General features: G+C 38.8%; 1 protein-coding gene across 4 annotated transcripts in view; it reads right to left on the reverse strand.

Annotated features, from left to right (window-relative positions):
- TP63 (tumor protein p63) overlaps positions 1 to 17548 on the reverse strand; it is a 220849-nt gene that overhangs the window by 12902 nt on the left and 190399 nt on the right. For 2 of the 4 annotated variants that reach the window (XM_060010948.1, XM_060010950.1), the window contains exons 4-8: positions 16153 to 16268; positions 15003 to 15112; positions 14220 to 14356; positions 12218 to 12300; positions 9224 to 9360 (exon numbers count right to left, since the gene is read on the reverse strand). In XM_060010948.1, the coding sequence (XP_059866931.1) occupies positions 9224 to 9360; positions 12218 to 12300; positions 14220 to 14356; positions 15003 to 15112; positions 16153 to 16268 (583 nt within the window). Of the gene's footprint in view, positions 1 to 3132; positions 3248 to 9223; positions 9361 to 12217; positions 12301 to 14219; positions 14357 to 15002; positions 15113 to 16152; positions 16269 to 17548 lie in introns of those variants that run through there. The other 2 variants (XM_060010951.1, XM_060010949.1) reach the window with 2 other exon arrangements.

A 17548-nucleotide genomic window follows, 5' to 3' on the forward strand; every position in this document is an offset into this window, starting at 1 on the left:
TAGGAACCTCTGTTAAGTCCATATCAAAGTGCAAGAATGTTCAGGGCAAGGTGATCAAGAGAAGCTTTGCTAGGTGCTTCTTCCTCTACCTTTGCCCACCACAAAGCAACAAAGATGCCAGGTTACCCAGACTCCAGAGGCAGGTTGGTCCTCTGTAACCTAAAGAAATGTCTACATATCTCTCCCATCCTCGCAAATCAGTCAAATGTACAGCAAGAGCTAATGGAAGCGTTGCTTGAACCATTAATGCCCACCACTAGGAAAGTAAAAATGTATTTAAGAGCTATGAATTTTCCCTGGACCCTCAATTATAGTGAACGCCTTCTTCCAAGTCCTGTTACAATTCCTTTCTCCTGTTTTTGGTGGTCTTTATTTTTGACCATTTTGTTAGTTCATTTATTTTAAGCCACTTAAATTATTGTTGAGGAAGGTAGGTCACAAACCATAGAGAAACGAAGAAGGAACATAAATTTTGGAGCCAATCGAAATATTAGAGTTCACATTCTCGATCTGACACAAATCAATTAAGTGACTTTGGGTATTATATAGGTCTCTGGAGTCTCATTTACTTAATCTGTAGAACAGGCATTACACTCACTCCAGAAGACTTGCTATGAAGATTAAATGAGATTATGTAAGTGCCCTGGACATTGTCCTACAATTTGTCCTAGAATTCCACCAAAGGATTCCTTCTTTGGCCTTAAATCTTCCATTGCTAATGAAAAAGCAACTCTCTAGTGGAATTTGGCAATACATCAGGGTGAACCTATTTTACCAAACCACTTTTGCATGGCGGGATCCGAGAAGGGAAAGGGATATTGGGGGTAGAGCAAAACACCGTGGATATGGGGCAGGTCAGAAAAAGGGAAGACATGAACATGAGAAAAGGAATTGTTCCTCCTCGAAATTTTGCCCAGTACCTCCCCACATGTAACTTTTCTCTCTAGCTGAGGAATCTTGCTTCTAAAGACGAAAGGCAGCATTTATTCTCCAGCTAAGTCAACTGTAATTATAAAATATTTTCTATCAGTTCAAATGTATGCATTTATATAAACATCACTATAAACACATTAAAAACTTCCATAAAAATAGGGTGAAAGGGAAAAAAAACTTCCAGAAGAAAAAACAAACATTAAAAAATTAAACATACTAACCGTTTAAGGAATTTGTGAATTCCTTAAAAGGGATTAGAAAGTTTTTAGATTAATTGAAAACGGTGCCAATGTAACAGGATCATCTGATTTTACTATTATACTTTTATCTAAAACATAAACATGTTTTTTCTTAAGTATTTTTCTTGTTTTCCTTAAGTAGTTTTCTAAGTGACTATATTAGTTTTATTTGGAACGGTGGTTTATGAAGTTTTTAAAACTTGTTACTCAAAGATCAGAACGTATTGTAACTTTTTTTAAAACCTGTGCACAACAGGTTCCACTGGATATTTCCTAACACCAGTGTCACAGAAGCCAATTTATTTAATAAACTGGAATTTGATTTAAATTTCTTCTAGTGAACTTGGCAACTGAAGATATAACTCAAGGCTTATTCAGAGATGTGAACATATGATGCTATAGTGCCTAGCTCTTTATGACGAAATTAAACATGCACAGGGCTAAAATAAATTTTCAAGTTAGCATGGGCATTGAAATTTACTTTTAGGACTGATGACCTTGATACAGAGTATCTTAAATAAAAACACCAACTATGACAATAGTGTAGACAGAACCAAAGTGACCTATTCTTGTTCTTTAGACTTACACATGGTACTTCAGGCACTTAAATGAAAATATTCTAGCATTTAAGGAATTTCAAAAAGCAAAAGAGACAGAAAAGAAAAACTGCGAGATAAACCAAGATGCAAAAGTTTATTGAAAATTAAAATCACACATCCATAAAGCAACAGCCTCAATAACAAGAAATCATTGCTGTGGTGACAAAGAATAAAGAGCTGGTGACCTGGTGTGGGGAGCAGATTTTTTAAGTCTTTATACTATTACTTTAAAATATGATTTAAAATGGAAATAGATTCTCTAAAGTCTTTGAACCAAAAAAGAAAAATTATCTACTCTTCCTGTCTTTAATTCTTAGGCCAGGAGTGTTGATTTAAAAACGTGTCCGCTTGGACATCACTTAAACAAAGCATAAGTGTCCTGGACGCGGTAATTTGAACAGTGTCAGTGATATGGCTGATTTTATGGTGCTCCAATCAAAGGAGTTAATTATAGATTTGGTGAGAGGACTTTGAATTCCATGGTGGACACGGAAGAATGATATATGACTGCCTGAAAGAATATTACTGGGGTAATATTCTCCTCTTAAAATGACAAAAGAGGTTTACCTGCCTTGGGGTCCAAACACAAATTTTGGAGGGTTTCCAAAAGCAAGGAAGACTATCACATCAGATGCTGACATGGGGTGGCAGTGGCAGGACCTGACACAGAATTAATGAGCTTTTTACTACATATGAGGGGAGGATACTGGTAATGCAAGTTCTCAAAAAGAAGAAAAAATCATTCCCCGCAGTGGCTACTCATGGTAGTTATTACCTCTCTGTCCAGCAGTACACTTGACACCTTAGCTTGTTACTATTTGCAGTATCACTGCATGACCAGCATTAAAAGGGCCTGAGTCTCTCAGTAACCTACAGTTTACTTCTGCCTAGACAATAACAACCTTTTTTTCTCCTTTTCTTAAAAAGACATCTTAAGTTTGAGACCTGCTCAAAAGCTTTTTCATGAGTTTTAGAAACACAACAGAAGGTAACAGAAAAGGGTTCCAATAAACATCGTAATGCCCCTCTTCCCAACCTGAGCTCCTCCCTCCCAAGAAACAACACAAAAGCTCACAGACAGACACAAGGGTTCCTGATGGACCAATGCTAGATCTAAGGATACAGAATCTGCAGAAAATGTCCTTTCTTGTACAGTTTTGAGTCCCTTCAAAGATTTTCTTACTAGTGGCTGTGTGCCTTTGAGCAGTTGGGTCTCTGAGCCAAAGTGTCTTCAAGTCCTGGCTACGAGGGCTTGATACACACACACACATACACACACACATACACACACACACACACACACACACACACACACACGGAAACACAACAAACACATACGCTCAAAATACAGAGATGGGGCTCTATGGGTACACTGATCGGTTTGGGGGGCTGGAATGTCTAAAGAAGACGTCAGATTGCCTCGGGCTTTCTCTCCGGGGCTCCACAAGCTCATTCCTGAAGCAGGCTGAAAGGAGACTGCAGAGAGGAACCAGAGAAAAGAAAAGATGAAGGCTTAGGACTTCATATATTCAAATCAACTGAATACAGAAACACATCCTTCTACCTTCATGATCATAGTATAGTCAGAACAGAATGTCGCACGGCTATTTTTGTTCCTTCCTCTTTACCTTCCTTTAAGATCACTCAGAGATGACTTCCCAAGACTTTTATGAAGAAGAAATGAGAGAAGGCAATGGTAGCTATCTAGAACTATTAGAATCACCTGTGGAACTTTTAAAAAATTTATTTTCCAGGATCCTTTCTGAGACCAGGCTGGGACCCAGGCATACATACACTTTTAAGAAGTTCCACAAGTTACTTAGTTGAGGACTACTGAGACAAGGTAGGTCAAGATGCTTCGTATGGCGCTCGGCATATTGGGCTCAATTAATTGCAAAAAGGAATGCAGAGACAAGAAGTAACTTCAATCTTTTGTAAAATGTCATCTTCCCAATTATGATACCTCATTACTGTTCCTGTCTAGCTTAACTCTGAAGTATGAAGAAATATGATCTTATCAGTCTGGGGGCTGTGTCATCATGCCTTTGTAAAGAACTACTAATGAGCATTTTGCATGTGCCCAGATTGTGATGGATAAATATCCTAATCCTTTCAGTCACAAACTTGGCCTAGAAATGCACATATCAAACTCACGAAAGCAACTTTTGCATAATGAAGAAATCAATTATGACACAAGGATGCCAGGAACAAATCCTCTTATTTTCCTAAGGGTTGTGCAACCCCATGAACTGTTTGGGAATTACTGCCCGGATGGCTTTTGAATCACATATGGTTACTCCTTGCAAAGGAACAAAGCAATTTTCACTTGCTCAGTGCTGAGATTTAGTAAGCCATCTCACCAGCAAGAATTGGGATCATCTTAAAGAAGATGCCAGAATACAAATTAGTAGGGAAGCAATTTATTACCAACTAAAGAACAATGGCTTCGACTTCTTGTGTGGATATTACATCTTGGGGCTTCTCTTGGACCAAGGATTGAATAAGACAACATGCAGAAATCATCCTTCACTTATGAAAAAAATGTCTGGACCAGAGAATTACACACTGAGACTAGAATTGAGACAAGTTCTGCAATGAGATGTGAGAAGTTAGAAAAGTGATTTAATCTATCTGAATTTAATTAATCTGAGGGTGTTTTTCTGCATTGCCAATTCAGAGCTAATAAATCTCTGTCCTGACAACTTCCTAACATTTTCGTGAAGTTCTAAACTAACTGTGTAAACTGTAAAGGCTTGTGCAGTGCCATGACCTATAAGGTTGAACCCCATGAAACTGCCCATATTTACCTTTTTTTTAATCTATGAAACTGGCAATTTCAAACAAATATTCTGGAAGTGTGGAGAATTTCTAAGTCAGACTTAGAAATATGGTATTAGTCATATCTGTCAGTGAGAGAGAGAAAGATTTGTGTCTTCTGCTTTCTTCTACATGGATAATTCTGAAAATATTACTTGCTTCTTTCTCAGATACATGAATCTGAGGAAGAATTATCAACATTCTTGAAGAAAATCGTAGCCAGATGAGCTTAGAGAAATAGGACTTTACGCTGAAACCACAAGGGTAAATACCAACTACCTGATACAGGGACAGAAAAATGGGAATGAATGCTTGCTTTGTGTTTTCTTATTATGACTTTCTTAACTAATGAAGCAGCCCAGAATATTGTAAAGAGCTATGTCTTCCAGATCTGATTCTAGTCTCAGATTTATTATGAACTGGCTATGAAATCACAGGTGTAGTTCATGGGGCCTCAGTTTCCCCAGCTATAGCACAACGGGGCTAGAACCATAGTCTTGAAGATCCTGTTCTGCTCCAGTATTCTCTGACCTATATCATGGATACTAATAAGCTGCAATCATCAAGTGATCATAAAGGAGAAGGAAACACTAAGAGCTCCTCAGGATGTCATACATTTGTATTAAAATCAAAGTACATCTATCCTGTAGAAACTTAAAAATAATTCTCCAGAGTTGGGCTAAGTAAAATTTTAACAAAGTAATGCTGCTCTCAGATCAGATCTTACCCAAGAAGGAGGGTAAATTACAGAAGAAAAAAAATGAACAAGAGACAGTATTGGTCAAAAGTACACATGTCAAAAGATTGCTAAAAAGGTCTCAAGTGGCTGCTGCAAAACTGTCTTAAGAGTTAATGTCCCTTGAAAATATGATGGTAAGGAGTCTAGTGGCAAGAATGGGTCCAATTTGTCCTCTCACTAGATTCTGGCTCCTATGGACGTAACTCCCTATGTTTATTCCAATGTGAGCAAATCAACTAAAATCAAATTTCCTTATAAATGGAATAAAGCCTACTTATGGCTTTGATAACAACTCGATTCACAAAAACTCAGTGTAAGATTTATCCTCCAGAAAGCCTATGATCATGAAGGTAATTGTGAAGGAATTTTTGAATAAGGAAAACCATGCATAAATGAAAAGCAAGCAGTGAGAAAACATATAGTGAGGAACTAATAGAAGCAATTAAACTGAAAATATTTTATTGCTACCTCGTACAGAGTGTATTCTCTTCCCATTAATTTTCACTCTACTATAAAGAAAAGCATAAACTTGATTCCTTACCAGCATAAAATATTGGTACTAAGTTTTTGCAAAGGAAATCACAGGCTATCATAGGCATTTTCCAAGCTGATGTATTCTTTTCAAATGATTGCCAGGAATTAGATTTCCAGTTTTCTTCGTCTAATCATTCGTGCTCTTTCTTGGAGCTTTGTATAAAAATAAAAGAGCTGAAAAAAACTGAGCTGAAGAATACAGCAACTGGAGAATTTATATAAATGTATATCAATCATTGGAGGGAGACCCATGTATATATAATGTAACAAAGACATAATTAGATCAAATGTCTATATTTTGCAAAGAGTTCATTTTGCAGTCTGTTATATTTCCATGCACAAGTTATCACAGCTGAAGTTAGCTCTTATACACTGTGAGACAAGCACTCAAAAACATGCAATTATACATATAAATGGACACCACAGGAAACTACGGGGCTACAAATTCCTCGCTATTTATCTGTGACCACCACACATGCAGAAAAGTGAAAATATGTCTCTAAAATCTTTTGAGCTTCTTAAAATAATAATTTTAAGATATATTTTCTTCTTTGATGAAATAGATTATTTTATGGAATATTAATTATAAATAAAACAATTTCCCTTTAGAGCAATGCAAGCCAATTAGGCTAGATAAGTTATAAGCCCTGGATAACTCATCACCCAGGGACATGGGACTATATATCCTCGTGTACTCCATGTAAACAAACAAATGCACATGTCTCCAACTGAAACAGATCATCTTGGCTTGTAAAGTCTCTAAAACTATGACAAAACTATTCCTTCTACTGTATAATCTATATAAGTTGTTTAAAATTGTCCTATGAACTTACATGATGCTGAGAATAAACTTCCAGAGATTTCTTAAGATTCAAAAGGTGTTCTGGTTAGGAATTCACCACCAAACCGTAAACTATAGGAAGGCAGGAACCTCATCTACCTCATCTCTATTTTTACTGCTTTCACGTAGCAGATCTTCAGTAAAAAGCTTATTACATGAGTCATGTCAACTATTCCAGTCTTAGCTGATGATGAACCATATTCTGTGTCTAGATGGGCATGTCTTTTTCAGCCAGAAGAAAGACAAGAGAAGCCTCTGCTAAAGACTGCTGCTGTTTTGTTAGATACTGAGATGACACCTTAAAAAACTTCCTAAAATCTTTTAATACCTCTCTACTTTAGAATATATAGATTAGCTTCCAGATACTCCTATCAAAAAATATGAACATCAAGAAGCCATGAAGGGGCCACTCTTTTATCTAGAAGAAGCATTGGCAAACTATAGTGAATGGGCCAAACCTGGCCCATAAACTAAGAATGGTTTTTACATTTTTACACGGTAGGAAAAATTCAAAAGAAGAAGAATGTTTCATGACAAGTGAAAATTATATGAAATTCAAACTTCAGTGTCCATAAAATAAAACTTTAGTGTAACAGCTGCTCTCACTTATTTACATATTGTCTGTGGTTTGCTGCTGTGCTTCTGAACTGGGGAGCTACAAGAGACCATATATATGGACCAGAAAGCCTAAGATATTTACTACTGGTGCTTTACAGAAAAAAAAGTTTGCCAACCCCTGTGCTAGAGGGTCAGACCTTTCAAACCACACCATTTAATACTGACAGAACTTTTCCTGTTAAAAAAGAGGCAGGAAATTACGGAGCAACGAGTTCAGCATGATCTGCTATGGAGTAGTTCTTCTGAGGTCATTTTCGCTAAGCCAAACATTTCCAGAGTGAACTGGTGACGATCTGAGAGTATGTCTTAATAGCGTGACATGCATATCTTGGAGAAGGCATTTATCCCCTTTGGGTTTGTAATTGATGCTACAAGTCTATTTCTTTGATTCCTCTTTTATGAGTTTATAAGAACTAAATCAGTTTTGCACTTGAATGTATTAATATATATTTCTATCTGATATCCTAAAGACTATATAGGATTGGCAATGGGAATTCTGTAACCTTGAATTCTAATTCTCCTTTGGAGTACCCTGTGTCCCCAAGGAACTGCCTGATTCAACTTTCCAGTCAGCCTTACTCTAAAACCTTATATTTATGATTTGCAAACTTTCGTGCCAGAAGTGAAGGGTGAGATCTCTTCCAGGCAAAAAAGGTCTTAAATGCTCAACGAGCCTGAAGTCCTTTAAAGAGAGAGCATACTTATTTTCTATTCCCCTGCTGCCCACCCCATACCTCACAGTCAGTAGGTATGGGCTCAGAGGATGCCTTCTGACTATCAGAAATGCAGTCCAGCCTTCTCACCTACATTTATTTTGATTTAAAAAAGAAAAGCAATCTCTTTTTATTACACTTTCCATAGGTATCTCTCTAGAGTAGCTAATAATATATGAGAAAAGATCCACTCTTTATTGCTCATTTACATTTCTATTGTAAAAGACAATCTTTGACTTCGGCAAGATGGTTTGGGTTTATTTTTTTTTGCCTGAAGAATAAAGTCAAATGCTTGAATTACTAAAATGAGCCCCAAATGTCTATATTTTACATCTAACTGCAGAGACTCTGGCAATACTTCCAGTACAGACACAATAGTTTTTAAGCTAACAAGTGATTATTCTTAACCACAGAAGGTAAGTATAAGTGGAGTCTCTTCCTTTTATAAGAGCTATTTTATTCAGGTTAGTCATAAAACAATGAACATAATCAAAGATCCAAGAATCTAGGTAAAAATTAACAGGTAAATAGGTTGTATGTATATTCTAATATGGTTGCAAAATCTGGCCTCATTGATGTAAACACGTATCGCTGGAAGAAGACCTAGAATGGGGATGTTAAAACACGGCAATATGATGCCACTTTGCCCTTCTGCCTCCAGATGTTTGCTAAATGAGCATGCACTGGGACTCTGAATCCTCAACACAGCACTCAAGACACTTATAGTAAAACCTATGTGCTGTCTCCAAAACAGTCTTCCCAAAAGTGGATTTTGTGCATCCCAGGAGAGGGACAAGATAGTCTATCGAGATGAGGAAGAGTACATGTTTTTAAACAGACACATTATTACTAGAATAGAGTGTGTACTCAAAGTTCGACTATTGATAGATGTGCTTGGATCAGAGGCATAGAGAAGAGAACTAATTCTGTTAGTGTGAGTCTTTTTTGTAATTCACTTGAAATGGTTTGTATTCAACTTCAAAATATAGGTGGAACTTCTCAAAGGGAAGGTTATAAGAAACACAGAAGATTGTTGACGTGAAAAAAGGTGTCCCACACCAGCCCATCTGAACCTACCATATTCTGCTCACAACCTCATCTTTTACATCACCCAACCGTCACCCTGTTGCTGACCTGAATAAACAGTCATCTTACTCACATCTCCTAAAATGAGACAGGGACACACTCACTGTTTCTGAAGTAAATGCTGGTGTTGCTGTTGCTGCTGCTGCCTGTATGTTTCAATCGTGTGCTGAGGAAGGTACTGCATGAGTTCCAGGGATTCTTTGATCTTCAGCAGCATTTCGTAAGTCTCACGGCCCCTCACCTATGTCAAAGAGCAGAAGAAAAGTGAAGAAAAAATGAAGAGCTGTAGAACTATCAGAAGTACAGGCAACGCTCATTATTCGTGGATTCTGCATGGTCGAATTCGCCTACTTGTTAACATTTATTTGTAACAGGAAAAACAACACTGGCAGGCTTTGCAGTCATTCACAGACATGCGCAGAGTGATGAAAAGCTGATTCAACCATTGTGCAAGTTCCCGGCTGAGGGGGAAGAAAGTGATGCTCCGCCTTTTTGTTTCAGCTCTCATGCTAGAAAAAGGTGTCCTTCTCATGGTCTAGTCAGGGCCACATTTTTCACTTTTTGTGGGTGATTTTTCCGTTTAAAATAGTTCCCCAGGGCAGCTGCCATGCTATCTCATGTTCCTAAGTGCAAGAAGGCTGTGATGTGCCTTATGGAGAAAATATGTGTTAGATAAGCTTAGATCAGCCATGAGTTATAGTGCTATGGGCAGTGAGTTCAATGCTAATGAATCAACAGCATATATTAAATAAGAAACACACATGAAACAAGGTAATGCATTGATCAGTTACTAAAAACATGACCAGAGGCTCACAGGAACCTAATCCTGTATTTCCTCTAGGAGCAATGATTCAGTATTTGCGAGTACAGTGTTCACAGTGACTTTATAAAGCATAAGTACCACAAATAACTAGAACTAACTGTAATTACCTCTAGAAGAACACAAGTTTTCAGTGGAGGTAAAATGTGCTTCCTTCTTTAAGAGAGTCTCTTAAAAGCTTTAAAAAGTCTGAGCAGCTATTTACAATAGCCAGGACATGGAAGCAACCTAAGTGTCCACTGACAGATGAATAAAGAAGATGTGGCCCATATATACAATGGAATATCACTCAGCCATAAAAAGAAATGAAATTGAGTTCTTTGTAGTGAGGTAGATGGACCTAGAGTCTGTCATACAGAGTGACATAAGTCAGAAAGAGAAAAACAAATACCATATGCTAACACATATATATGGAATCTTAAAAAAAAAAAAAAAGGTTCTGAAGAACCTAGGGGCAGGACAGGAATAAAGACGCAGACGTAGAGAATGGACTTGAGGACATGGGGAGGGGGAAGGGTAAGCTGGGACAAAGTGAGAGAGTGGCATGGACATATATACACTACCAAACGTAAGGTAGATAGCTAGTGGGAAGCAGCCGCATAGCACAGGGATATCAGCTCAGTGCTTTGTGACCACCTAGAGCGGTGGGATAGGGAGGATGGGAGGGAGACACAAGAGGGAAGAGATATGGGAACATATGTATATGTATAACTGATTCACTTTGTTATAAAGCAGAAACTAACACACCATTGTAAAGCAATTAGATTCCAATAAAAATGTTAAAAAAAAAAAAAGTAATCCCAGTCAACAAACAAACAAAAATGTCTGAGCAGGACCAGGACTAGAGACAGGCAAGTGGAGAACAAAGGGCACTTGCCTGACCCCGAGAGTGAGTGTCTGTTTACCCTGTGCACCCTAGCACATCACCTGTCTCCTCCCTGAGCATGAGAGGCAGAGTTTGTCAGAATTCAGAAATGGAAAGATTTTCTCTACCTTTTGTTGGGTTAACTCCTACTAATCCCAGCTCTGGGATCATGCTCTTTGAGAAGCTTTTCCTGACCTCAGTCTTTTAGGCTGATTCTTCCATCCTTCCTATGTGCTCCCACAGTGTCATGTCTAGCTTTGCTGAAGCACTGATTTCATTGCATTATGCCTATTTGTCTCCTCACTAGAAGGCAAGATCTTGGAAGGTAAGAATTGTACCCTACCGATCTCTAAGTGCTCAGGGTCTCGCATTACTGCCACTCAACAAAATACCAACCAAATTCATGGTAAATTAAGAGGTTTTTTTTTTTCTTTATACATTTCAGTTTGGCTAATTCTTCACTAGAAATAAGATGTAACAGAATACAGGGTATCTCCTCCATGAGTACAAACTGAAATTTCATGAGAAAAACAGCTCTTCCAGTGGTTTCTATCTCATCAGCTGAAAACATACTAGGTCTTTTGGAATATCTAGTGTAGCAGGAAAATGTTTAACTTAGAGTTCACATGTCAGTTTCCATATGTAGCCTGAGAAACAAGACACTGAGAATCTTAGCTAACTCACTGTCTAATTATTCTGCCAGCAAGCAGTCTAATTCCCTTACCCGACCTTCAGGGCCCGAAGAAGGAAGGGCAGCAAGCACAGCACACCCAAACCTGTGGCTTAGTGTTAATCCCAGTCAGATCTCCTGGCCTAGCTTGTCTGTGTCGCAAGTCAGTGTAGATGGCATCAAGGGATATACTGGTTACCCAAACTCTGCTGCCACTCTAGATAGCAAAGACCTAAGGTAATAAGAATTCGATGAACTACAACCACGGCCTAAAAAGGGGCACCTTGGTGACCTTGAGAGGGCTTATATTCCTTGTAGGAATGAAAAACGCTCCTACACAATAACTGGGCCAAGTCTCTGGCCATTCCCATATAACTGAAGAGTCTGCCTGACTTGGCTTTCTGTCCTAAATTGGTATGACCATGCTGTCTAAAATCATCTTATCCCTCTTAAATAATGAAGTACAAATTAATCTTAAATATTGGCATAAGAAAAATTTTATTAGGAAGGTAGCTTTGACTGGGTGAGCCGTAAGTAGAAGAGCCCACACTGTTAATATGTTCCAGAACTGTAGAGGGAAGGAGTAATTTCCTAATTTTGTAAAAAATAAATTCTCTGTTTTATCTCACTAGTCTCCATGACCCTCTTCTCATTGTCACAGATAATCGAAAGATGACCTCAGAGTAAAACTCATTCAAAGAAGGTGAAAATGAAGTGATCATGAATACCCAAGGGAGACTCACTGGTAAGTATAGCAGTTCATCATCTGGGGATCTTCGTTTCTTGATGGATGTCATCTGGATGCCATGTGTATTTTGACGAAAAGCTGGTGGAGGAAAAATGCAAGTTTCATCCTGGGAACATTTCTGAAGCAAAAAATACATTTATTACACAGACAGTAGCATGAGCAACACTTATGAGATTAGAATTTCTAGTTCTAAGCAGCCAGTAATTGGTGATGATTGCTTTTACCTTAGGTGTAAACCTAGCAATAATGAACCGGGGAGGAGGGAAGGTGAGGGAAAACAAATGAAAGAAAACCCCGGGGGAGGTCGGGGAGGCTGGGAAATGGCCTCTGGCTTAAGTAGTGCTGCAGGAATCCTTGTGTCTTCCTGGCATGGGTCTGTGAACAGCTGTTCAGGAAAGGAAGATACATTGGTTTTGTGTTTTATTTTTCAGGTCATTTATCTTCCAAGGAGGCAAATGCATGCTATAGAGGTTGTCTTGCCAGTGCATTCAGCCTTGTGAGTTTACCCTTCCGATGTCAGTATGTACATCGCATAACTTTTGATAAGCAGTCTCTCTTTCCAGGACCTCAGTTTTCTCTTTGGTAAAATGAGTGAATTAATCTCATAAATCCCTAAGGTTTCCACAATGTAGAAACTACACCCAGGATCCAGGGTATAGAGAGGATTCTCCTACCAGAGTTCAAATAATCGTTCTTACTGAAAATTACTGATTTGTTGGTAACTGAGGTGCTCAGGGAAGTGTATGGAGCTAGGCCAACAGACAGACCCAAGAGGAAAATAAGGGTGGAGATATAATTATGGATATTATATGTACTATTGATATGGTATATATAATATAAATCCCATACATATGATTTTTTGAGGAATAATTAGGGAGAAAAAGAGACTAACTGGAAAAGCAAATCACACTGAACAGCCAGAAGTTAATGGAGGTCAGTTGTTATACCACTGTTGTCCTGTAAAATGCGACAAAAATTTTTATTTCTTCTGCAGAATAATCAGTAAAAAGACTAAAACCTTTTTCATGATACAATTCATAGTGTGATGTTCTTTACAATACTTGCTGTAGTGATATCAGGCTTATGCAAGACACCTTCTAGAATTATGTGTCACGCTTTAGTAGCTCGCGTGGATCAATGGTTTTCAAACGCTTGTTACCTGAAGAACCTCTGTTACCTGAAGGCCTCTGGGGACGTGTACCTCATGGGCAAGAGGTGGTGTGAGTGGAGCATGAAACCACAGCCCAGCCCGACTCCTGCTTCTTCAGCTACAGCAGCTCTGCTTTGCATTTTGCATTCTTTGAAATATTTCTTTAATAAAAGCTTTTACTGCTTAAAGAGACCAGTTGGGAAACAACTGACCTAAATCATTAGCCTCACTATTAATGATGTAACTAAAGCCCCAAGTGGGTCCTACACATCAAGATTCAATGAAACCCAGATCTGCATATTTCCCAGACTGTGCTTTATAAAATGTGTTCTTAAATCTCACTATTCCCCCAGACTCACGAGGAAGGCAGGTGGCATTTTCAACCCTCATGCTCAATAATAGAAAAGTAGATGGATACCAATAGGCTAAGATACTGCTTCTCAAACTTTAATTGGCAACAGAATCACCTGCAGGTCTTACACAACATAGGTTCCTGGATCTCACACCCAGAATTTCTGATTCAGCAAGTCTGGGAACTAAGAATTTGCATTTCTACCCAGTTTCCAGGTGATGCTGACGTTACTGGTTTGGCAGTCATATTTGGAGCGTTGCTGACTAAGAAATCCTCACCGTGATGATTTGCTTTTGAAAAGCTATAGTGTACACCTGGAGTGTACACTATACACTCCATTTCAGCGAGAGCTGCTCCCATCAGCTCTGGGGCCCTGGGTCATACTTGCCTCTAAAGCCCTTAGGTCTTATTCTGCAGCTTCTCAAAGATCACTCCCCAGCCCCCCTCTCTGGAGAAGACTGAACCCTACCCCATTCGGCCACTACAGCTACTTACGGCGCTTCGTACCATCACCGTTCTTTGTGCTGTCCGAGACTTGCTGCTTTCTGATACTGTCTTCATCTGCCTTCCTATCTCTCCCTGGGCAAGCACAGATCCGGGCCTCAAAACAGCGGCGGCCCAGGACTTGCCCGCTAGGAATTAGAGAAGAGGAGAAGAAAGGGTTAAATGAAAAGAATTTGAAAAGACCCCTGCTGGCCATCAACCGTGCACCACCACTACCAGCTCCCTTATGGCTGCTTTGAGGATGGGCCCCAAAGCATCTGGCAGAACACAAAAGTGCTTACACGCCATGAGCAATATTAGTAACTAGCATCCATTTGTTCTGCAAAGAACCTCCAAGCCATTAGCTGAACAGCTGTATTTAGCTACATATTTTGAAGGAAACTTGAGTTAAGCCAGTGGATGTCTCCAGATAAAATCCCCACAGGCAGCTCAGACTTATTCAAAGAAACTGTTAAATGCCTTTAGGGGCCACATGAAAACAAACACTGTCTAATCAGAAACTATTCCAGTCAAATGTCAAGAATTCAGGTATGAAGCGACTTGAACACCTTCCCAATTCTTTTTTTTTTCTCCTCTACCTTTACCCACCCCGTTCTGTCTCCACTTTCTTAGATCTTTTATGTAAGTGTTTGTAGCGAGGATTTAAAGCACAAAGGACAAAATCAAGGGTAGCTCTCTGCTGCACATGCAAAGGTAATGATAAAGCAAACACAATTTCACTTTGCCCTCTGCCCAGAGTTTCTATAGAATAACAATTCTGCAAATGCCACTTACTCTCTGGTTTCCAGAGTAACGATGATTAAAATTGGACGGCGGTTCATCCCTCCAACACAACTGCTGTTACACATGAAATTGTACAAGACTGTCGTGAATTCAGTGCCAACCTTAACACGGAGAGGGGGAAAAAACAGTCGGTGTTAACCATGGTTTGAACTGACGTTCTTTCTTCTCAGCTCTTCCTTCTTAGTTCTCACTTATTTAAACAACTCCACTTCTGAGGAAGCGATATGCTTTCTTCTACAAAGGCAAACTGTAAAATCCACAGTAGCTTCTTCTTTGCCTTGGATCTTGGGATGCTTAAAGCTAATATCTGTAACACTGGACCCTACCCAAGACGAGATAGGCTTTTAAAAAATAACGATCTTTGACCCTACATATTCATTCGCAAGCTGATCATATCATCTAATTCAAATAGGGTTCATCACATATACGAAAAGAGAGAGATGAAAAAATTACTAACTATAGCAGTAATGCTCCAGGGATATTTCCCCGAGGTGGCTAAAAAACAGTACAACATATATGTGAATGTACACTTCTATAAAGTACACTCTGGAGCTTAAAAGGTCCTCAGAATTAAATCATCTAGTCCAGAAAATGAATTTATGGGTGAGGCAATCTGAAGCCCAGAGATGGAGAGTTATAAGCTAAAGGTCCACAGAGTGAGTCAGCAAACGAAGAGTCTCTGTTCTCACTACCCCAGTGTTCTTTCTGCCACACCACTCTGCTTTTCTAACCTGCGAACCTGTACATTCAAACTTCAGCTAAGAGTTCCATCTTAGGGTCTCCCATTTTCAGGCCAGTGTAAAAATACTTGTATCCAGTACTCGTGTACATCCACTACTAGCTGAATTGCCAGTTAAGATCTCTGGATAATAATGCCACGTATAAACTCAACTGTAGATTCAATTATTGTCTGCCTTTAAGATGGGAACATGGGCACAGAGCCACATTACCAAGTACAAATTTAGCACAAATTTAGGAGTTTTGAAGGGGGATAGAGAAGTGGCCTGTGGAGAAGAGGGAGAGAAGAAACACAAAAAGGTTAGTTGTTTTATAACAAGGACTAAAATAGAAATTGATGCTTGAAACACCCCCTATCACCAAAACTAATGATCTCAAGTTTGCCCAACCCTTATCTGTTTACCTGAGGTGGTTCATAAGGTACAAGCACACTCTGTCTTCCTGTGATGGGGTCTTCTACGTACTGGGCATGGCTGTTCCCTTCTACTCGAATCAAATGACTAGGGGGGGCGATCTGTCCTGCAGAACGGAGAAAGAAAAAAAAAAATTCTTAGTTCTTCACTCTCAAAACAGAGAAGACAAAATGAAACTGTATGGACAGAACGTTGGTGGCCAAAGAAATGGCTTGTGTAATAGAGGCAATATACATCCTTGAAAAGAGGAATCGATCCTGTTGCCAGAGATCTAACACATGCAAGTATCACCACCCATATAGCCACAGAAAGGACAGGAATGCTCATCTGTATTTAAGGGAACAGTCCCATGTTTCTGGTGCTCAAGGTAAACAATTCAAGTGGTAGAGAACTCTATGACTACATCTCTGACCTGATCCATACAGGTGATTTTTCTAGCTTCTCTGGAAAATGGAAGAAAAAGGAGCAAAGTTAATTAAAAAAAAATATTAGCTTGAGAGAAAATACTGCCCCCAAATTGACCATTAAAAACACTCAATAGGAAGCTATGGATGGAAAGGATATAACTTTCACTTTGCCTATTCTTTTCATCATGAAGTCTCCATCTTACTTTGGTCATAAAGATGGGAAACTTACTGTTTTTATTGCGCTGCAAGAGCCCCAGGTTAGAGGGTAAGAAACGGCAAGCAAGTTTTAAAAGAGTATAGGCACAGTTTCACAAAATGTGATACCTGGTGGAACTCGAAAAGAAAGAAGCTGCTCTAAGAGTTAATGACATGAAAGTGTTTTTTAACCTTTGGCTGAACGTTCTCATTCTACAAGTTGGATATTCAATACAAGTAAAAAGCTAAGTGTATCAAGATGCTCTCTGCTCTCTGAAGCATCATCTTTTATGGCAAAAACTAAAAACAACTATTATGTCAACCAGTGAGAAAAAAAAAATAAGAAATGGTTATGTCACCTTGAGGAATGGAGGGCAATTATGGAAACCTATAATGAAGCCTAGGGAATAACCTTTATAGCATATTGTTAAGTGAAAAGCAAGATGCAAAGGTATGGATAATGAGATCATATAAACAAGGACTAGAAATTAATGTGTAAAAAATAGTTGTATTAAGCTGGGAGGATTTTAACTTTCTCTTTTTAAATGTCTATTTTCTTTCTCCATTACTTTTTTCTCTAGCATCTATTATGTTCTCTACATATACACACTCTGGCTACCTACCAATCTTTCTATTTTTCATATAATTTCTATAAAAAGTATCCTAACTCCCAACCCTCCTGCACCCTCATCACGCTTTGATGAATCTTTTTGCTTTCTTCTGTCCTTCTTTTCTATTTTTGTCTTCTTGACTTAGCCTGCCTTCAAAGAACTTTAGAACAGCA

This window comes from Delphinus delphis, chromosome 4 (assembly GCF_949987515.2).
Source record: "Delphinus delphis chromosome 4, mDelDel1.2, whole genome shotgun sequence".
Classification (NCBI taxonomy): domain Eukaryota; kingdom Metazoa; phylum Chordata; class Mammalia; order Artiodactyla; family Delphinidae; genus Delphinus; species Delphinus delphis.